Source organism: Malaclemys terrapin, chromosome 7 (assembly GCF_027887155.1).
Source record: "Malaclemys terrapin pileata isolate rMalTer1 chromosome 7, rMalTer1.hap1, whole genome shotgun sequence".
Taxonomy (NCBI): Eukaryota; Metazoa; Chordata; order Testudines; family Emydidae; genus Malaclemys; species Malaclemys terrapin.
The window spans coordinates 66,134,914-66,158,797 of NC_071511.1; the positions used below are offsets into that span (position 1 = coordinate 66,134,914).

At 39.0% G+C, this 23,884-nt stretch overlaps 1 protein-coding gene across 6 annotated transcripts in view; it reads right to left on the reverse strand.

The window, feature by feature from the left end:
- Window positions 1–23,884, reverse strand: part of KCNMA1 (potassium calcium-activated channel subfamily M alpha 1) — an 879,212-nt gene that overhangs the window by 144,564 nt on the left and 710,764 nt on the right. For all 6 annotated transcript variants that reach the window (XM_054034181.1, XM_054034180.1, XM_054034184.1 and 3 more), the window contains exon 16: window positions 20,942–21,010. In XM_054034181.1, coding sequence (XP_053890156.1) covers window positions 20,942–21,010 — 69 coding nt within the window. The remainder of the gene's footprint in view (window positions 1–20,941; window positions 21,011–23,884) is intronic.

A 23,884-nucleotide genomic window follows, 5' to 3' on the forward strand; every position in this document is an offset into this window, starting at 1 on the left:
AAAGACAAAGCTATGAGTTTATATCACTTTTAATTGAATGCTCCAAAATGCTCTATTTTTGTTTTATTCTAGGGGACCCACTAGTCAGGAAAGGCTATAAGGAAATTTGAAGCCATTTTCTTCTTTGACATTTCCAATCAGATCCACGCTTAAACATCAACAATGGGTATCATTACAGAACTTAAATTTGCAACAACCATGTATCTTCCCTTAAAATCATATCACCATTTCAGCTCTTAAGTCACTACTTTCTTATGTTCTAGCCATCAAATAATTAGCATCTTTTACCAAAACAAAGCAAAAAAAGCATCTCAGAAAAACCACGTGTGAAGCGGAGCAGTTTAGCTTTCTTGCGCTATTATTCAGGCTGATGAAAAAGTTCGTGATATGGTGAAAAGGGAAGAGATCCCCCAAGGAAACCACCACTTGATACCAGTACAAAGAGTCATTTGTAAAATTAAACCATTTAAACATCCTTGTGCCAATTTCTTTTTAAATGAGAAATAATGGGACCCCTATCTGTATATATTATATTATTGTACATAATATAATAAATACACACATACACTCAAGGGGAATGGTACATGACAACCAGTCGCTATTGCTGAGGAAAACATAAAATGAATATAACATTTTAAAAAAACCATTGCTATGCAGCCCCTGGAAGAAAAAAATAATAATCCAGCCACCCTAACAGAGTGACTGCAACTCAGTTTGATGGAGGAAATTGTAAGTTAACATGGTGTGTGTTGATCTCTGCTTATGTGTAAAATATTTGCTGTATTGTCATAAAGGTTTAGCACCAGAGTATTTTTGGTTCAGGCAATATTATAAGGTATCAGGTAGCCATATTTATTCTTCATCTTCTTTTATTTTGAAGTGTAATATAACTAAGCTCTTAACTTGACAAAACACTTAATAAAGCTTGTCAAATGTTTCCCTTTTTTTGTTTTTGTTTTTTGTTTTGGTCAAGTTTAATCTTTGTAAGTTAAAGAGTAATAAGAGTACACATGCAAGACTTACAGTACACAAGGACTAAAAGAAACTATGATGCTTGCAGGCTTATATCAGACACTGACTTTTAGGAAAGATGCCAACATAGCAATAGATAAGATGTATATATGAATGGACATAAGGTGCTAACATTGCAAGTGCATGCAATGCTAAAGATTTGTAGCCTTATTATTTTGGGGAAAATATAGGATCAAATGTTTAGATAGTCTTAGTTACTGATAAATTGTTGAGTTGGATAATGCTGGTAAGTATAGAATGTTTTTGTTAACTAGAGAAATTTTCATATGCTGTATTTTATATACTGAATGTGTATGTACTTGTGCGTGTGCATCTGCACACCTACTTATACAAACACACACACACACACACACACACACACACACACACACGTACACATTAAAGTCCTATGTGACAAGAATATTAAGCTTGCAAAATCAGCATTTAGAAGTCAGGTGATGTCAGATTTAAGGCTGCCTGTGCAACCTTAATTCAGTCCCTCGTGCATATATTTTATGATACAGTCCTCATTGTCATGATCATATATTATCTGTAGCTCAGGACCTTTCCCTCATGCACTGCATAGGATGGATGATGCTCAGTGAACAAAAAGCTATTCAATAGTTTGTTTTATCCTTATTGCTTGACCTCTGGCCCTGTGCAGGAAACCCTGCTCTAGAGTTATTCATTGGCTCATGGGTTTTTCAGCACTATAGTAGCTGAGTACTTCCTAAACAGCCTGATTTTTCAGAGTACTTAGCATTTTATAGCACTTTGTATGTACAAAGTCTCCCTTGCCTCATTCATGACACAGCTCCTACTTTGGCAACAAACGAGGCTTGGATTCTACAGACAATAGCCTTCATTACTACACAACCCAAATTTGTTCCTAAAATACAGTCCATCCTGTGCAACAAAAGAGGCAAGAGGTCCTGAAAAAAGTATGTAATTAAAGACCGTATCATAATACATGTGCACAAGGGGAATGAATTAAAGATGCACAAGTAACCTTAAATCTGACATTTCCTAACTTTTGAGTGCTTGACTTGGCAACTTCAATGTTCTTTTTATCTTGAGGTCGGAGGGATTAATACAATTTTCTAGGTTTTAAAAAAGCAAACTGAAAAAATCAGAAATTCCATTACGTGGAATCATATTGACACCTGCATAGCTGGAGTCTTTAGAACTACCACACAGACCTCTGCTACTCAAGCTAACAGAGAAACTGATAGCAACAGTAAGGGCTTGTCTATACTTACGCGCTGGTTCGGCGGCAGGCAATCGAACTTCTGGGTTCGATTTATCGCGTCTAATCTGGACGCGATAAATCGAACTCAGAAGTGCTCCCCGTCGACTCCGGTAATCCTGCTCGCCGCGAGGAGTAAGCGGAGTCGACGGGGGAGCCTGCCTGCCGGCTGTGGACCGCGGTAAGTTCGAACTAAGGTACGTCGACTTCAGCTACGTTATTCACGTAGCTGAAGTTGCGTACTTTAGTTCGATTTGGGGGTTTAGTGTAGACCAAGCCTAAGTTGTCATCCACTAGAGGTGGATGAGACACATACTTTGGTAGTGGTTGGGTTTCACAGATATTTGCTAACAGAAAAAATGTTGAGACTCAGGAATCATGGGTTCCATTCCAGATTCTGGAGGGCAGTGTTCCCTTGAGGTCACAGACCTTGCTGCTCCTGTCCCACCCAAACCTGACCCATTCTGCCCACCCTCTCAAGCCTGTCCCTGTCCTATCTTTTCCCCTTCCTCACAGCTCCTTGTCTTAGTTTTGCCCTTAACTCCTCATCCTAGACCCAGTCTCCTCACCTAGCCGGTCCCAGTCTCCAACTCCCACACTCTTCATCTCAGTCACAGTCTCCTTGCCCAGACAGTCCCACTCGTTCTTCCTCCCCCCACAATTTCCAGTCCCAACCTTCCCACCCGAGGTTCCTTGTCCTAAGCGACTCTCCTCCCTGCGACATCAGGTTCTTGGCCCCTCTGCATTTGAGTCAGGTTGCTTACTCCTCCAAACTGCCAGGATGCCAAAAGTGGGGGAGGGGAAGGGGGGACAATAAGAACACAAGAGTGACATTTTGCCTGCTCTCAGTACTGGTACCCAGTGCCAAAGCAGCCGCAGAAGCGAAAAGAAGCAATTCAGGGAAAGTCCTAGATAGCCCTGACAGTCCTGGGATAGAGCGTGCTCAGTGCAGATGGAGTAATCTGAGAATTCAGTTGCCAAACGGTAACAAATCTCTACTGACCATATGCAAATGGATTTTTCAAATGTTAATAAATCTGTGTGTTTTTTCAAAGAAAGAGCAAAAGGTATATCCCTGACACATTAGTAATCCCTACGACTAATGTCAAGCCCTTGTTCCAAAGCATGGAGATGCTAGATGAAATGGCTGTAAAAATGTTTTTAATGAGCAAAAGAACATATTTTTCCTTAATCTCATTCTTGGAAATTGATCAGCCTGAGGCAGACACCCACTATGGAAAATTTTCTCCCAAACAGTAAAAATTTAACAAGCTGACAAGCACCTGAAAACAGGGTCTTATAATGGGAAGTGCCAGGCAAACTTAACTTTAGGTGGCATTTCCAGTTTCACCTTTAATATATATGCGTAATATTAACTCACATGAATTGATTTCATATCTGTCAGAAGATCTTGTACTGCACTAGGTCTTAACCACAAAATAAGGATTTGTGACTGTGTATGTGATGGGAATAAAAATAAATCGATCTTATCAGTGTTATTAACAATAAATAACAGCAGAGGCTCACACAGGTTTGATTTTATTCTCACCCTCTGATGTACAGGCAATACAAGCATCGGCTACTCACAAGCAAATTCTACCCAGTTTGCATGGCTTATAAAAGCAACTTCTGATGGGACAGCTATCTTACAAAAGGCTATCAAAATATAGCTCAGGCTAGTGATGCTAAGTATTGATTCAAGTAGGTATAGGGGTAAAAGATTTTTGAGTGACTTGCAGGGCCGGCTCCAGGCACCAGCTTAACAAGCAGGTGCTTGGGGTGGCCAAAGGAGAGGGGCAGCACCAGCGGCAATTCGGGGGCGGCAGGTCCCTCGTTCCCTCTAGGAGTGAAGGACCTGCCGCTGAACTGCCGCCGTCGATCGCAGGTTGTTGTTTTTTTTTTCCAATTGCCGCGATCGTGGCTTTTTTTTTTTTTGCTTGGGGCGGCAGAAATGCTGGAGCTAGCCCTGGTGACTTGGAAAAAAAAGAACCTGTGAACTTCACAATAACTTAATTATCATCACAATGACATGTATCTGAATAACAAGCCAACCATAATACCAACTTTTTGAATTACTTTGTTTCTCAACAGAGGAGAAGATGGTGTGGTATAGTAAACTTGGGGCTCTAGAAAAGGAGGACTTCTACCAGAACTTCATCTAGTCTCAACATCTCCTTTATGTATCCCTAGTCTTTTATACACAGTGAATAGCAGTGAATGGAACAAACTATGAAATGCATTGTATGCCATGCATTGGAACAATGCTATGAAAAATGAACATCTCCTGATTTTTCCAAATATTCACTGATATCACAAAGTCATTTGATCATTTTTTAATCTAATACCAGCCTATGAAATCACACAAAGAACATCATATAATTTTGAACTTTTAAAGAGAGAATCAAATTTCCCTATTTTATTATATTTCCGTTTAGGTTAGTTTCAGCGCTAATGAAGAAGTAGCTAGCTAGAACACTTTTGATATGTAGTTTCTTTGGCAGTCCTCACTTTCAGGAGTATATTCCTCTGGCATAGGGGATCTCAATTTTTTTCACAACATGGACAACATTTCAATACAAAGATTCTCTCATTGGCAACCTGCCCTACCATTCATAAATGTGTGGGTCATGTGGCAGCTGTTGTTGCATCTTTACATAGAAAACAAATATTAGAAAAGTATTTAATATATTTTTAGCTGCAGTTTAATGCAATTTAGCAGTTGAAAATAGGGAGAAGGAGGCAGTACCATGTGACCAGTCAATTCTCCATGGACCACAAGCAATTTCTCTGTGGCCCTCAGACCATAGTTTGAAAACTTTTGCTCTAGTATAATCTGGGCCACTTGGTAAAGTGGGCTCATTTGAATAACCTACATTTTAATACAGCAAAATGCAAGGTCATACATCTAGCAACAGAGAATGTAGGTCACATTTACAAGATGAGGAAGCATATCCTTGAATGCAGTGACTCTCTAAAGGATTTAGAGTCATGGCAAGTAACAAGTGGGCATGAGCTCCCAGTGTGATGCAGTAGTTAAGAGGGCTAGAACAATCCTTGGATGTACAAGCAGGAGACTATCAAGGAGGGAGATGGATAGGGTAGTGAGAATATTACTGGAATACTGTGTACAGTTCATTCTATTTAGTTTTTCCAAGAGAAGGTTAAGACATGACTTGGTTGTGGTCTATAAGTACCTACATGAGAAAGAGATATCCAACAGTAGCTTCTGGGGTGTTAATTGAACTCTCAAGGTATTGAGAACCACATCGTTTCTGTTCTGGTGTTTTAAATGTACAAACCATCCACTGCCAGTATCGAAGCAGAAACTCACCAGAAAATATCCTAATAGCTCAGAGTCATAGTAATAGACCATGAGCCATGCGTATATTACCTCTCACTTTACATGGATAGAACTGGTTACACAGTGTATCAATACAGTGGTTTGCATAAAATATTAAATACAGTATGTTTGCATGATGTTACTGTTACTTGTATAAATGCCTTCTCTATAGGCATCAAAATCTAGTACTGTTTTTATAACCATCTGTGAGACTTCCTTGGGGTGCTCATCTTTACTACTGTTGCATTGTCTGATGTCTACGCCGGGCACGGGATGGCCTGAATTTCAGTTTACAAATTATCATTGTAAAAAAGTGACCAGCCACTTTTTGGTGAGAATTCTTTCAATTACTTGATTTGGTAGAAAGCTTAATACGAGATAATTTTTTGTTATGCTATTAGAATATATTAAAAAACCCTCGTTCATACATTTGAGAAAAGAAGGAGGAGAAAACTTTTTCCATCTTCCCATACTGTCCAGCTACCTTCAGTCTCACTCATAGAAAAAGTGAACCATAAGATTTGTTGTCTGCATTCCTATTGAGTTTTATATATTAGTTTGCAAATAGTTATTGAAAATGAATTTATGAAAAAGAATGTGTCATAGTGCATTAATTTATTGGCCTTTTGCCCAAGTGAAACCTCTGATCAGATCACAAATGAACACAAGTTTGGGTCCCTAGACTGGGCAATGGTTCCATATCACAAAGCTACCTCCAAGTCTCGTGTGACTGTCAGATTTGTTCTCAAGACCTCAAACTCGATTACCAGGGATGACACAGGACAGGAATTAGTTTAAGATGCACTGGCAGATGGAAACCAGAATGGAAATAGCAGAGAAGACAGCAGATCAAGGCAAGGCACCTTAACAGGAACCTTGTGTGGGGCCCCAAGACTGGAAGACAAACGGATGACATAGGTCAGAATGGAGGTGTATTGGTAGAGCTTTGTTGGGAAACTCCCACAGTATGAGCCAAACTATGTCTCATTCTACAGTATTATTAATACTTTATGTTTTACTTTCATTAGGATAAATTTGCAAAAGCACTAAGTGACTTAGGAGCTTTGTAAAACAGGATTTGTTCTTCTAAGTGACTTATGAAAATTTAATCCCTAATTGCTAATATCTAACCTCACCATGTAACATGTAATATGTACACATAAATAAATAACAGAACACTCATGGAGATCCATGCCAAGAGACCCGTTCTGACCCAGCGATATTCCTCTTCATATTTTTCAGATACGCTCCTACCTGCCATTGATCCTGGTCTAAAAATACGGGTCCATTTTTTAACTCAATGAAGCAAAAATGGCAAACTTTGAACTAAATCAGTGACAAAAGGCCATGACAACTCTGGTTTAAACCTTGTGGTAGATGTACTGTACCATTCCCCAGGCAACTAAAATAGAAACTCTAATATATTCATCAGTTACATATTATAATAGTTATATTATAATACTTATATTAACTGAAACGAGATAATGGGATGTTATTGACTATAGCTATCACACATATAAACACAGCTACCATTTTAAACTGGTTCATGCTGTGCCCAGATGAAATGCACAATATTAGTGCAATGGCCTCTTTAATTGTGCCATGTCATGAAAACAACTATAAATTATAGATTTAATTTGAACCATTATGGCTTTTCAGAATATATTTTGAAAGCACGTGTGAGGGTTGGTGCACAAACCAGCGTGTGGGATCTGTGTGAATACCAGCTGCACACCGCTTGTAACTCATAGGCATTGCTTCTTTCTTCTGGGCTCTATGACTGACATGAGTACAAATTCCATATAGCTATACATAGAAAATTCTATTATGACACTAAAAAGGATACAAGGCAAAAGACACATTGCAACATTACATGCTATAGTATATGAAAGCTTAGTTACTACAAGCAAACAGAATCACAAAATGTTGCTCCCAGGAATTAAGTTCTTAATAAGAATGACTACTAAGTGTGCCATGCGTGCATAAGGTACTTTACCAGGGATATGCTAGCACTAGTTCAATAATTGCGCTGAAATTAATACACTGTAAAATAGTTCAATTAGTGTTTTTGGTTTAAGATGTGAATCGACTAGGAATACAATGGAAATAAATGAACTCAGCAGCATAATGTACTTTATTCTGGGAGCAAAGCAACTGGACTTTGTACCACACTTTTTCACACTGCTCAACATGCCAGAATCAGCATGCCTTCACCACAAGATAAATATACTCAAAAGCAAGAAGCCAAGTAGAGGTGCAACAACTGCAGATCCTTGAAGATGCTGTGTTGCAGTAACTTCTCTGCAGTTGGATCATATCAACAATGCCAAACTGACAGGAAGCCACCTCTCTTTTCACACATCGACTCAAAAAACACAGTAGAGTAAGACTATAAAGAAAATAAACACAACACACAGAACACACACAACAGAACAAATGTGGAAATTAAGGTTGGAGTATGTGATTAAGTAGGAAACTGAAATACATCTCGACAATCAGGAGTCTCCAAAGGACACCACAAAGAGTCAGACTGTGATAAATTGTTAAAAAATAGGGACGTGGTAGGTCCCGCCTTGTTTATTTCATTCAAACCAAAAACAACAAAATGGAATGTAGGCTAGAGATGAGGCCTGTAACGTGGTTATTAAAAGAATATGCAAAACATGCCAACACAAAGAAAAAACAAATGAAGTAAACTCTTTCATTTGAGTTGTTTCAATAAATGAGCTCATGTAATAAAATGAATATGAACATACAGCCTAAACTACCTATAGGTACTTCACTGGAACAGTACAGTAGCTTTAATGAGTACTGTATTATAATTAATCTGGATCAGCAATGCAAAAAAATCAGGCATTTGGTCATTGTTAATGGGAGGCGAAACTACAAGAGCACAAAGTATTGTATTGTGAAACATGTATTTTACAGAAAGACTCTGTGGGAAGAGAGGCTATCAATAAGGTTGTGAATATGGAGATAAAATGGCAGCACAAAGAGTGGTAGACACAGAGGACATGTCACAATACAAAACAAATTAACAAAAAGAGAAAAAAGGACGGTGAACAGCAGACCAAGTTTGATTTCCAAATGTAATAATTGGATACATCAATGGTTCCACGATGAAATAAAAGTCTAATGCTTTTATTTAATTTTATAATTCCTGCAAAGAAGTTAGTGCATGAGTCACAAGAACCAATAAAGAAACAAAATGATTCTATTTTCTCTCCTCTTTGAAATTGGGGGCTCATATATAAATATGCATATATATATATATATACACACACACATAGACACATGAATATATATATATATGTACATATATAGAGAGAAAGATAGCCAAAGGTGTTATCTTCCTGAGTTCTTGGCAAGGAATTAGTCCTGAAGTTAGAAGGAGTGAAGGTAGGGTTGAGGTTGGAAGGAAAGGTAACGAAGAGGGCATACCGCTTTCGGCTTCTGCAAACGACAAGAAAAAAATTGCAAATCAAACACTTTGATAAGAAATCAACTGACACCAAAACAAAAGCAAAAAAACCCTTTATTTAAAATTCTTCAATGACCATAACATTAAAAAAAGGTTTTTCTGCTGAGAATGAGGACAAATAAATGGAAAGACAAAGAGAATATTTAACAGAGGAGTAAAACACAGGGTGCGTGAGGGAAGAATGTTGGTTAGGCCTTCATTCTTGCTTACTCTTGTAGGAAGAAAAAAAAAAGAGGGGGGGGGCAATGGAAAACTCCAAATGGCATTGAGGGATTAGGATAGGGATTGTGTGTGTATCTTTGCAATTTGCATTGATGTGGTTTCTGTATATTCAATAACTTTTTTCTGTCATGATCTCAGACAGATTCTCTACATGCCCCTTTGGACTAATTTTTTTTTACACAGGAGATTATGCGTTGCTGCAAGTGGTTTAAGAAATAGTATTTCAGAAATAAACTTTGGGGCTGCATCATAGAAACAACAGTAAATCTAAAGAAGTGTTTCTCAAGCATGTTAACACCAACCGTATCCAGGATTATTAGCCCAAGAGTAGAATACATTATTTCAAATACACTAGCAGCTAATTCAGATTCTGATCTGACACTGGAATCAGCTAGAGTGCACCTCTAGGGAATTCCATTTACTTAAGTGAGATTCTGCACAGGTGCAGGGATCTATGTTAGTGGATTCCAAATCAGGATCAAAATTTTAAATTGAGCGATCTCTTAAAAACTGAACCTAACTGTAATATGTTATGTTACTTTTAAAATGCCATAAGGTAAAATATAATTATGCATTAGATCTAATATGAAGAATATGTAATCACCTAAAATATGGTCTATGTAGCTTCATAATATCTGTTTCATAAATTATATTTTACATTCACCGTGTATATGGCTGTATTATTTATAGTTGGATTGGCATAAACTATTGGGTTTCTTTTTTTAATGAAAAGCTTTTGAAAAGATCTACATTTAAAAAAAGAGGATTTAATCATATTCTTCACAAAATAAAATAGATCTTTAAATTTCAGTGTGAAAAATAAGTAACAAAGGTAAAAAAGGATCATGAAATATGTACACAGCAAATGATTGCTTAGGGAAATGGATATTTACTCTATGGCTGAAATTGTGGCTCTACTGAAGTCAATAGGAGCTTTGCTATTGATTACAGTGGTGCTGGGATTTCACTATGTATCTCTGTAAAAATGCATACACTAGTATGTCTCATCCTATGGTTCTTGCACCGGAAAACTATCACTGACTTTAGAGGGAGCTTTTCTGTGCAACTATAGGAACAGGTATATAATTTGCTTATAAAAACAGATAAATAACATGTATTATTAAAAATAATAATGGAAATCAGGGACAACAAACGTTATCATCTGGTTTGTTGTGCAGGCCCAGTACACAAAGATAGCTTACTCACTTTGTGCAGTGACTGGAGTTCTTCGAGATGTGTGTCCCTGTGGGTGCTCCACTTCTGATGTGCATGCGCTCGTGCGCCTTTAAGCGGAGATTTTTTAGTAGCAGTGCCCGTTTGGCCTGCATATGAGCCCTGCAAAATCTTGAACCTTGTAACGAGGCTATATAAGGCCACATGAGTGAACTGCCCTCATTTCCTTCTCTACCACAAAGTCCCACAGAGGTAGCTTCGAAGCAGAGGGGAAGGAGGATGGGTAGTGGAGCACCTGCAGGGACACAAATCTCAAAAAACTCATCTTACTACACGAGCTGTGTAAATTCTTCTTTTCCTTCAAGTAGCATGCCTGTGAGTGCTCCACTTCAGGTGACTCCCTAGCAGTAATCCCTCAAGGAGGTGGGAGTTTTGGAACAGAGTCCATCGGTGAAGAAGGAATTGTGTGACCTACTGCAGCATCTGATCTTGCATTGTGAACCAAGACATAGCGGGCAGAAAACATGTGCACCAATGACCACGTTGCAGCCTTGCAGATTTCAGCAACTGGAATGTTTTTGTGTGGGCTACCAACATAGACTATGATCTAGTAGAGCACACAGTCACTTGTAGTGGAGGCGGAACCTCAGCAAAACAATAAGAGGCAATAATGCATCCAGAAATCCGTATAGAAAGTCAATGAGTGGAAACAGAGGCTTCCCCTTGACCTATCTGCAATAGAAACAAAGAATCTACGGGTCTTCTTGAATGGCCTGGTTCTGTCGAAGTAAAAGGCTAATGCCCTCTTAACATCTAATGTATAGAAGATAGACTCCTGGGTAGGCCAATGCGGCTTAGGGAAAAAACAAAACAAAAGGTGACTAGTTTGGGGTTAACGTGAAACTCAGCAGAAATCTTAGGTAAAACTTTGGATGGGGTCCTAATGATACCTTCCCCTTGGAGAACACAGTAAATGGAGGGCCTGCAATTAAAGCCCCCATCTCTGCAAACCTTTGAGCAGAAGTAATGGCCACCAAAAAGGCCATCTTCATAGACAGATGTAACAGTGAGCACATAGCCAGTGGCTCAAAGGGTTGTTTCATGAGACAGTTAAGAACCAGGTTGAGATCCCAAAGCAGTGTCAGGGCTCTAACCTGAGGGAAAAGACTCATAAAGCCTTTCAGGAATCTTGCTCTGTTTTGCTGAGCGAATATTAAGAAACCTACTACTGGCACATGGAAAGCTGTTATTGCCGCTAAATGAACTTGAATGGAACCCGTAGAAAGACCTGAAGCTTTCAATTCCAACAGGTAAATCAAGATTGTGGAACAAGATGACTAGATAGGAGAAAGATGGCACCAGATGCACCAAAGATTATATCTTCTCCATTTCTGAAGGCAAGTGTGTCTGGTAAATCTCTTTCTGCTATTTAAAAGTACATTTTTTACTTCCGATGAACAGGTGGCCTCTGGTCTGGAGAACCACTCAGGAACCATGTTTGTAGTTGAAGAATGTTCAGATTGGGATGAAGTGTCTGACCTGCATCCTGAGACAATAGTCGAGGTTTGATTGAGAGCCACCATGCAGGGCAAGAGGTGAGTTTAATGAGGTAAGAAACCAAACTTGTCTTGGCCAAGTTGGAGCAATCAAAATGATCTTGGCCTGGTCTTGCTTGGTCTTGATGAGGACATTTAAAGGCGATGGAGTTGGAAGATATGTATAAAAAAGACCTTTTGTGCATATAATAAGGAGAATGTCTCTTAGAGATTGGGGATCAAGTCCCCCTCTGAAACAGAATTTCCTGTACTGCGTGTTGGCTGCCTTGGCTAAAAGGTCAACCTGTGGACATTCTCAAGCTAGGAATTCTTTTTGAAGACTCAAGAATCCAACTCCCATTTGTAATTTAGGGAGAAACATCTGCTGAGGTTCTCTGCCATGTTTTTTTGTGTACCCAGGAGGTAAGAAGCTGAGATGATTATCTGATTGGCTATGCATCAGTTCCAGCTTTATCACTTCAGTTCAGTGTGGGGGGAGCGCACACCCCACTGATGACTGATATAATACATGCAAGCTATGTTGTCTGTCATGATCTTCATGGACTTGTTTTTGAGTAGGGAAAGAAAGTGAAGGCAAGCAGTTCTGATAACTCTTAACTCCAACATATTGATGTGCAAGCATTGTTCCTGTCATGACCATTTGCATTGGTCTATGTGAGGACCCAAATGTGCTCCCCATCCCAAGAGGGAAGCATCTGATGTTAATATAATAATAGGGGGATTCTGGGTGAACAGGATTCCTGCACAAACCTTGGAAGGATTCTGCCACCAGGTGCGTGACTGAAGGAGCCAGTTGGGTACAGATACTTGTTTGTTCAGACTGTGTTTTTTGGGTACATAAACTGTTCTATGCCTCCCCTGGAGAAAATCAAGGATGCAACCTGTGTCACAAAAATGCAAGCTGCAACATGTCTCAGCAGTTGCAGATATGTCCTTGCTGGAACTTGAGGGTTCAGCTGCACTCTTTAGCTAAGGTCCTTTAGAGCAAGGAACCTGTCGAGAGGGAGAGAAATTCTGCTCATTATCAAATCTAAAAATTCTCCTATAAAGAGAATTTGCTGTGTAAGGTCAAAAACGATTTCTCAAGATTTATCTGCAGGCCTAGACTTTAGAATAGTAAAGTTATTGTTTCAACTGCCTACCATGCCTCCTGATATCACTTTCCCTTGAGGAGCCAGTTGTCAAGTAGGGAAAGGCTTATTCCTAGATGATGGACTAGGTTGCTACAGCCACCGTGATCTTTGAGAACACCCGTGGGGTGGATGACAGACCAAAGGGTAGGGCCCGATACTGGTAACAATTGTGACTGTGAAATGAAGAAATCTTTTTTGAGAGGGATGAATTGCTATGTGGAAATAGGCATCTTTGAAGTCCAGGGTCAAAAACCAGTCCCCTAATTCCAGGGAGGGAATTATAGCTACTAGGGACACCATCCTGAATTTCAGATGTCTGACACGCTTGTTTAATTGTCTGAGATATAGTATCAGCCTCCAATCCCTGTTTTTCTTACATATCAGAAAATATTTTGAATGAACCCTTTTCTCCTGTGTTGAAGTGGAACTGGTTCTATGTCTCCTAGACTTAGGAGCAATGAGATCTCCTGTGTCAGTAATTGATCGTAAGAGGGGTCCATGACGAGGGATAGGGAAGGGGGGTGAGAAGTGGGATTAAGGTAAATTGGATACTATAACCCAATGTAATGGCCTCCAATACCCATTTGTCCAATGTTATAGCCTCCCATACTCAATGGAATAGAGAGAGGCGGTTCCCCAAATTGAGTAGGGGGGTTACGTAATGCACCTGAGAAATTCTGGTCACTGCATGGTTTAGACTCTTGACCAAACAATCAAAATTGGCATATGGATGATGTTGATGGTTGGGATGAAATAGTCAGTGTAGTTGTAGGCTTCTTCTTTGAAAATATCAATCTCTTAGCTAGTGGTTATGGTGGCCTATGGAAGATGGAAAATCAAACAGGGTGAGATCTTTGTGCTGATTGAGATCTGCTAAATATTCTCTTATTTGCAGGTGTGTATATCCCCAAAGACCTAAAGTGTCGCCCTAAAATCCTTTAGGTATGAAACGAGTCATCTATGGAGTCTGCAAAAAGCTTGTGGCCATTGAAAGGTAAACCTTCCACTATAGATTGTGCTTCCCACAGGAATCTAGACAACTGAAGCCAGAAAGCTTGTCTCATCACCACTGCTGTGGAAATAGATCCAGTTGTAGGGTCCACTGTATCGAGTGAAGCCTGCAGTGATATTTTTCCAAAGAGCTGACGCTCCGTTATGCTCAAACTGTTCTCAGTGTTCCTGTGGCAAATGGTCATGTAGTTCAGATAGTCATGTTTTGACCTCAGCACCTGGTAGTTAGCTATCATGAACTAGGAGGTTGCTGATAAGTAGCTTTTACAACCAAAAAGTCCAGCCATTTTTGGCCCTTATTATAAAAGGTGGCTTTTGGGGTATGTTGCCTGCCCCTTTCATTGACTGTCCACTACCAGAGAATTTGGTACTGGGCAAGAAAATAAAAACTCAGAATCCCTGTTTGGAACATAGTATTTTTTTGTTTTAATCAGCCCAATTGCAGGGGTGGGGGGGCATTGCTGGAGTTTGCCAGATGGTCTTGGCTGGCTCAAAAAGGGCTTCATTAATTGGCAGTGATGCCCGTGCTGGGGTAGACCTGTGCTATATGTCCAGAAGTCTGTGCTGGGAACCCTGGACTTCTTCCAGGGGAATTTGCAGGGTGTCAGCGACCTGTTTTCATCAGGTTCTGGAATTGCCTAAAGTCTTTTGGCTAATGAAGGCAGTTGTGGCATTACTGCCTCGTCAGGTGATGACAAGAAATATTTGTGTGTGTGTTTGGGGGGGGGGACTCCTTCTCTGCCCTTGCCTCTTGCTCCTTTAAGGTCTCCTTTGGCTCAGAATGGGGAGGATGGATGGGTAGTATCCAGGAACAAGGGATTCTATGTTCCTGGGAATCATGGTCCCTTGAAATCGCTGGTGGTACATTGCCAAAGGATCCCAGTGTGACACTGGCAAACCAGGTGCCAGCTCTTGTCGAGGCTTTAGGCCCCAGCCAAGGCCTGAAATTCATTGCTGTGAACCATTCTTTTCTCCTGTGTGTCAGTATGGATATTGAATTTATAACAATATGTTTAGTGTTTAGATTTTATGAAACGCTTGTAAATTGCTGCATGCATTAATCTCATTTATAATATCTTTATCACATGCTTTAAGTTTTTGCTTTATAACTGTAAAAAATGGTTGCCCTGAAACCATCAATCTGTCAGATGAGATTGTCTCCTGTTGATTAAGAAGGCCATCAAAACTAAATGGGCCATTGTGGGACATCACAATACAAAGACTTTGTTAATTGCCCCTTCACACCCATGTAGCGGTCCAAATGAAAAAAGGATCATCCCATCAGCTTGGATTCTGGAAGAAGGAAATAAAAATGGTGAACAAGAAAATTTTTCATCTCTTTTGCTTTTTGGACTTTGACAGGGTTGGAGCTATGCAACAGAAACAGAGACCCCCAGAATGAACCTGGGTTAGCCCTAAAAGATATTCAGTGCTGACAGATTGCTACAATTCTGTTACCTTTTCAAACCACAGACTGTAACTCATTCGTGTATATATGTTTGTCTGCTTTAACCTGTATTTCTTTTTCCTAATTAATAAATCGTTAGTTAGTTTACTATAGGATTGGCTACAAGCATTGTCTTTGATGCCAGATCTGAGGTACAAATTGACTTGAGGTAAGTGACTGGTCTCTTGGGAGTGGAAGCCACCTGAATCTTTAGTGATCTTTGGTAGATAGCAACCAACTATTACAAAATCTAGCTTGCCTCAGTTGCAAGATAGTCCTCCTGGGCATTTCAGTCTGTTTGTGATTCCATGGTAGGACAATCATAGCGCTTCAGTTCACATTTGTTACTGGGCTGGGGAAATCTAATTATAGAACATACGGACAGTTTGGGGTATCTGCCCTGTTTTTTGACAGTCTCCCCATGGGTTGGCACTCACGGTCGTGAACCACTTCAGACAGTGTGCCACTCAGTAAGGCCAGTGAGGGGAATGAAAAGGCATGGTGGGGGGAGGTATCCAACGTTGATCATCCAAAAATTTGTAGGCAGGGGTCTGATATCCTGCTTTGTTGCATCTGCATCAGGGAATAATGTCTTCTAGAATAAAATGCGTCTGACGAAGTGGGTATTCACCCACGAAAGCTTATGCTCCAATACGTCTGTTAGTCTATAAGGTGCCACAGGACTCTTTGTTGCTTTTTACAGATCCAGACTAACACGGCTACCCCTCTGATACTGGAATAAAGTGGAGACCCTTGAACTGAAAGTTCAGAGTCTGAGTTAGAATGCTCCTCCACATATTGTATGAGAGGTAGCAACCCTGCTTCATGGATAGTAGAAGTTAGGGAAGACGTAGGTCTCTCAGAAACATGAGCAGTCAGGGACTCAGCAGACCTCAGTACTGAGAGGTGTCCAGAAGTCACAAGGAGTGGAGACTCAGGCTCATTCGGTACCATGAGGTCTTTCGGGTACCAGAATGTCTGTGATACCAGGAGCACAACAGAACTTGATACAGGCACTGATGACGTTCCAGATGCCATTGTCCAAGGCATTGATGTGAGTACCAAGGGGATAGTAGATTCCACTATTTCTTGGTAATAGTAGTCTTTGGTGCTGAGGCCTTTATCGCTGTAGTATGGGACTTAGTTGAAGTGCTTCATAGTACCTGAAGTGCTCAGAGCCTCACAAGCAGCCATCTCAGGGCCTCCAGTGACTGAATCTTCTTCAAGGAGGAACTTGCTGTTCTTCTCATCTTATCCTCTCCTTTGTGTTAGAGTGGGAAGCTCTTGGTACCGCCAGCACAGTTGTTGGTACCTCGCTCATAGAGATTGTCAGAGACCAGGGTTTCTATGCCATATTCACCTTGGAAGCTCTCAGTGACTGTAATCTCAATGTCGACACGGCACTAATAGCTTGTACAGGTGGGTTTTCTGCATCTGGTCAGAAGCCAGTCTTAAGGTTAGCTCAATTATTAAGAGCCTATACTTTATTTCCCTGTTTTTATGAGAACCTTCCCTTAAAAGAAGTGTAGATCTAGTGCTTGCTGGGAATATGAGCGTCTCTCAAACAACAAATGCACTGGGAGTACCTGTCACTAATGGGGATTACTTCTTGACAAGAGGGGCACCTTTTAAATCCCAGGGAGCCCAGCAGCCCAGACAGAAGAAAATTTGTTAGGGCCCCTCAGTAGGGGGAAAAACAAACAAACAAAAATATGAATATATAATTTTTTTGAAAGAAAAGAGAAGAACAAGTGGGAACAAACATTCCAACATCTACAAGACACTAAATCTACCACTACTAAGAACTATTAATGCTAAGAATAATAATAAAAGAGGAAACGGGTGCACACTAAATTCTGTCTCTGGCTGAAGGAGGTTGAAAAGAAACTGAGTGCGGTTTGCCTGCGAAGCCCTATATAGCCTCAGTATGGGGCATGAGGGTGTGTAGGGTGTATGCGTTGGCTGAACGAGCACTGCTACCAAAAATTTCTGATCAAATCTCAGGGGTATATGCACACCTGAAGTGGAGCACCCACAGGGACACTATTCAAAGAAGTAATCTTTCACTGGCCTTGAAAAAATTGTTACTGGAGCTTCAAAATGTTTCTGGACTCAGGAACATCATGCTATACTGGTCCTCAAAGCAAGGGCATCTGGTTAAATATTTTTTCCTCTGAACATTTTTGTTGCCATTGAATGTAAACTATGGAGAACTTCTCAAAAGTTTCACAATACAAGGAGGCAAGTTAATTTGTATACCTCCACTGTGGACCCCTTGCCCCAGAAGTGTGTGAAGCTGGGTTCAGTCCCATGGTATAGGCAGCTTCCCTATTCACATTGAAGAGGAACTACCAATTAAGGTCCAGTTAAATGCTGAAGACATTAGAATTGGAGGGAAAAAGGTCTGATATTTTCACCACAATCAACAGCAACAAAAAATATTGGTGAATAATGAATGCAATAAACTGACTCCCCATGCTTAAAATCAGGTTATTCTGATCACTGTCTTGCTTTCTCATCTCTCTGCTTCAATTCAGGCATGACTCTAGGAGCCAATATTCTCAACAAACCTTAAAAAGTGAGAAATGAATGGTTTCTACCATTACATTTCTGGTTAGACTAACATGTTCAAATTCAGCAATGCACTTAAGCCTGTGCTTAACTTTGAAGTCCCATTAAACTCAATGGGACTTTACCAGGTTTTAAAGCATGGGTTTTATTTAATTTATTACATTAATTATTTACTGGTATTTTTAAGCATATGCTTAAGTGCTCTGGTTAACTGGGGCCAAAGCATATGGTAGAAATTCAGGACGGTATCAGAAGTATGTGATACTGAGGTCCAGTATCACATGGACAAGCAGAACTATAAATTAACATCATATGTCACAGGAAAGTGATTATTCCAAACTTTCTAATGAAATGTAAATATTCCAGCTATGGTGGTTCACAAGATAATTAACCTTAAAACAGTCCCTGGTTCATCAGACCAACAGTACTATTTTGGCACTAGTTTAAAAGAGCAAAAGCTGGCCCTCCAACTAATGGATTTCTCTACTGTTGTATAACAAATACTGTGCTATCACAGTCTTAGAACTGTTAACTCATCTTCATTAGTATTTTATTTTTTCCTAGAAATTCTGTTGTCCTCACTTTCTACCATATTTCTTTACTATGAACTTTTAACTTTATTCATTACTTAATGTCAATATATATGTGGATGCTCTATCATGCTGTGTTACTTTATTTGACTTTTCTGTACCATCATGTGAATAAGGATCAATCCAACTCCCATTGAAGTTGGTGGAAGGCTCCAATTGACCTACATGGGAGATGGATCCTCTCCTAAATTATTGAAGAAAAACTACGATATCAACACTTATATCACAGAATGACAATGGAAGCAATGACAGCAAAGAGCTGAATATGAATTCTTATTGAGAAGCAGTATAAACCAAGAACTTCATGTAAATAGTTACCGATAATGTATCTATTGTATTGTCCTTTCTATTAATGGATGAAATTGATCAAACATGAAAACAATAAATTGCTCGCTCTACACCTGCTAATGCAGAATGAGGCTATTCATTGGAAGGTATCTATTTTAAGATAAGCCCATGGGAGTTGAAAACATTTCAAAATTCTGACTTAATTTGCAGTGGTATTGGACAAAAAGAAAATCCAGCGTCACATACACCATTTCACATATCATTTGTCAGAGGACTGTAAAAAAAAAAAAGAGGGATGTAAAATCAAACATTCAATGGGAGCTATATTTCAACTATCCACTTAACAAGTGGAAACATTCAGACTGTCTTGGATACCCCAGGACTTTTTTAATAGATTCTTTATAATCACAAAAATGGATACTTAGGGACGATTAAACATTCTTTAAACAAATAATTTAAAAAATATAAAAACATGTCCAAAGGTGTGATACATGGTTTAAGAACTGAACTGGTTGTTCGGGTGAAGGTTAAGGCTGTATCTACACTAAAGACTTTACAGTGGCACAGCTGTACTGATGCAGCTGCGCCACTGTAAGATCTTTTGTGTAGTTGCTCTATGCCAACAGGTGAGAGCTTGCCTGTTGACATAATTAAACCGCCCCCAACAATCGGTGGTAACTATGTTGGTGGAAGAAGCTCTCCTGCTGTCATAATGCTGTGCACACCACCACTTATGCTGGTGAAACTTACGTCGCACAAGGGTGTGTTTTTTCACACCCTTGCCCAACATATGCTTTGCCGACAGAAGTGGTAGTGTAGACATGGTCTAACACTGTATAAACTCAATATCACCTCCATCTTAGGTTTAGGTGACCAGTTACCAAAAAGATAAGATGACAGACTTCTGCGTATGTTAACAGTTTTACTACAGAATCTTGTAATAGATTTGTCTACAGTACGTTGATAACATATTTCAGAAATATTTAATACAGTTTGTAAGTCCACAATTACTTTGCATCATGCCCTTTTAGAGCACACTGGCAACAGACCAGGAGGTTTTGTTACCATCTCAGGTAACAATGAATGTGGTGTGAATGCACAGATGGAGGTGTTGATAAATTAGATAGAATTCTGACAGCAATGCACATTAAGCTGGAACTCTTTTTAGCTCTCATACATAAAACAACTCTTTTTCTGTCTGTAAATTTTTGTTATTAGCTATAAAGATTTTTTCCTTCCTTTGGATGGAGAGTGAAATTGGCATATTCAGATTTTCTAACTAAAACAAATCCTTCCCAGCTCAATCATATTATTTATACACTCTTACACACATATATATGTATCTATATCTATCTATTGTATCTATACTGTCCAAACCTTCCATGTTTATTCTAAAAATAACAGTTTATTCATTTAAAACTGTGATGCAGAGAAATGCATGCAGTACATAATACAGCACATATTATCATGAGATTGTTGCGATCTTTCATTCCTGACCGTCCAGTAAAATAGACTACTTTTCTGATTAGAGCAGACTGGCTCCCTCGTGAGGTCAGCCTGGGCAAAAAAAAGGTGGAAGCTATTTGTTTCACTGATACCAAGTGACACTTATTGAAGTAAGTTGTACATAAAACTACCAGCCTTTCTTTCAACAAAGTATTTGACATAATGTTAATTCAGATGCAGAGGGGGAGAGAGGCAGAGCCTGCCAATATTATGTGAACTGGTGTAAGGTGATGTCACATTAATTATGCTTTGAAATGCTTTCACATGCACAAAAGAGCTATGTTCATTCAGAAAAAAAAAATGAGAAGACCAAATTGTCCATGGTGCATACTGAAAAGCTGTCAAATTTTTTAGTCATTAACGTACCTGCTTTCCCGTTTTTCTGACTTGTATTCTATGGCTATCATTAAGAGCTTTAGCTTCGCAAACACCAGTCTGCAGGAAGAAAAGAAGTCAAAATTCAGTGCTTTTTCATGATTGTTATCATATATCTAGTATTGGTCAAAACATTTCAAAATTCCACATTTTGTGATGAAAAACGGACACATTTTTCATGAGATTTTTTGCTAAAAACCTAAAAAATTTCTCAACTGGCTGTAGATATAGCACTTATCAAGGACTTTCCATTGTGAAGGTTAACAACAGTCACCCTCATTCATATATCACTCTAGCAAGTTGACAGTACCAGCATCACTTTTATTAACTAGTAAAGGGTACAATACTCAAAACCAAACATGTCCTTGTTTTGTATTGTGGATATCTAGGGCCAAGTTTTCAAATCTGTGTTGGAATTTAGCTATAGGATTGCTGTTGCCAGTACTGCACATTCATTAGACAATGTACTTTCCAGTATTAAAACCCTAAACACAGAAGGATATACTAAAAAGTCAATATTTGCCAATTATTACCTCAGTTATCAAAATTATCTCCTGTTCTAAATGTAGGGGGAAATATGTGGAAAGGCAAATACTGACTTTTTAACAAACACCATTATAATTGTGAAAATTTGTGAAAGCCATTATTTAGCAATACATTCCAGGAAGCACCAGCTTTACACTAGTGTGTCCACACTGAGTCCAACACCCGATCAACTATCTTCCTAAATGCAGACAATATCAGAATTATAAAATAAAACATACGGAAAACCAACTACAATTCTTAGCTAGAAAGTATTTGCATTCCGTTTTCATCACTCAAATGTAAGTAAATACTAAGTGACATGCCTCCTTATGCTATTAACCTGTGGAATGTGATTCACATATTTTTCTTGGAGTATTTCTTTTATGGGTTTATACAGTTTGGAGAACTTTACCCTTTACAATTATGTACTTATGACCGTGTACAATGAACGTACTTAGTACACTATTCTTGTACAGTAAACGTGGAAAACATGGACAGTATACTAAGTAAACTAAGTGGACAAGGCACTAAGTACATAATTGTAAAAGAATGGAGTTCTTTAGACTCCCACAAATCAAACCTTCAAGCAGAAAGATGCAACATGAGGGGAGGCTACTAGACACTATGTTACAGAGCCAGATTTACCTGTCCATACTGCTTAAGCTGCATAAAGTGAACCACAAGCAGAGAGAAAATTGCAGTAGAGAATTCCCCTTATATAGGGAGAATTTCTGACCAGCACAAAGCTGGAAGAGGTGGCTTTGCAGCTTCCTATGCTGGAACATCCCATTTCTCCCACTGTAAGTGAAGGGAATGTGTGTGTTGAGGTTGGAGAGGATGCCGGAGAAGCCGTTCAAGAGCAGAGCTGTGCCCAATTCTCCACTGGTGTAAATTAAAACTGTGATCGGACCCCACCCCAGCCCACAAGCTTTAACTTATGCAGGGGCTAGGTGGTTGAGACTCAGAGAGCTACAATTAGCTCCCTGTAAGCTGGAAAGTGGCATAGTGTATTAGCATCAGTATACAATTCGCATTCACAGTACTTAATATTCAAATCAACTTGCATGGCTAAAAGTGTTTTTAAGCTGTAACAATAAATATTTTGTTACATGTACTTGCTTGTGCAATTCAACAACTGCCCAGGCAAATCTTACTGTCTGACCATTTCTGGAAACTTAGCCTGATATACTAACATAAAGTATGTTGCTGGCTGCAAAATAATGTCAGAAACAGAAAAATGCCATTTGTCACACAAAGCAATCACCTCAATAAAAGAGCTGTAACAACAAGTTAGATCACGTTCCCTCCCAATAACAATTACGTAGAGGTCCACAAAATTTGACAATGACATTTACAGGAAGCCTTAATCTTTTTTTTTTTTTTTTTTTTTTTACTGCGAGCATCATCTGTTAACTACAGGAGTTTGAACACAGATGTTCATGAACAAAGGCTCTTAAGAAGCTGAGTCCAACTGTTTCTACCTACCCAGAGGGAAATAAATTGTTCTTGCCATTAAATCAGCCCTCTTGACTGGTAAGGCTAGTAATTGGCATAAATTAGACATGGAAACCTGCTGTACTCTTTGTACATTAAAGTATTGGGATATGTATGGGTATGTGTATATGTACAAATATCTCCTATTTCTAAGGCACTTTTTACCACAGTATCTGAGCAGTGGAACACAAAGATGTAATCTTTGTGAGCTATTCATATACACAGAACACTAACATATACACAAAACGTATTTTATATAACAAGCTATTGGATAGGAAAGGGTTTTTCTTTTGGTATACGGTATCTTTTTTCTTAAAGCCAGCTCTGGCCATTTACATTTTCTCCAAGCTACTTTTGACCAAGAACCACTTGCTACCCTCAGAAAAAATGAGAGCATCTCCCATTTACTTTTATCCAGAAATCCTGTCACAGTTATCAAAAATATGTGCATTGAGATTTATTTTTTATATTTTATTTTCTAATATTAATAAGATATGAATAAATTTCCAATTGATAAATAGATTTACAGTAGTCTCCTAAATTAAATAAAGCATTTAGAAATACTGGAATTATTTTGTATATATATTATTTTTTGTTATTTGAAATTGATTGTACTCTGTGTGGATAATTCCGGATGTTAAAGTAGGTCTAGTGACTGCTGCTTTCCCTTTTATCACTTAACATAGGCATTTCCAAGTACTTTGTGTCCTTTAAGAGTCTGATAAACAGAAATTTCAAATGTTTCTTTCCTGCTGGATAAAGACATTGTCTGAAAATATTGTGAGTTCAGCAAGGCTTGTGTAGTGGAGTGGAAATTACCACATTGCATACAATCCATGAAAAAATACTATGGACAGCTTATTAAATGCAGGGTCAGCAACCCACTACTTTATACTGACAGGGAGTATGGGAGTT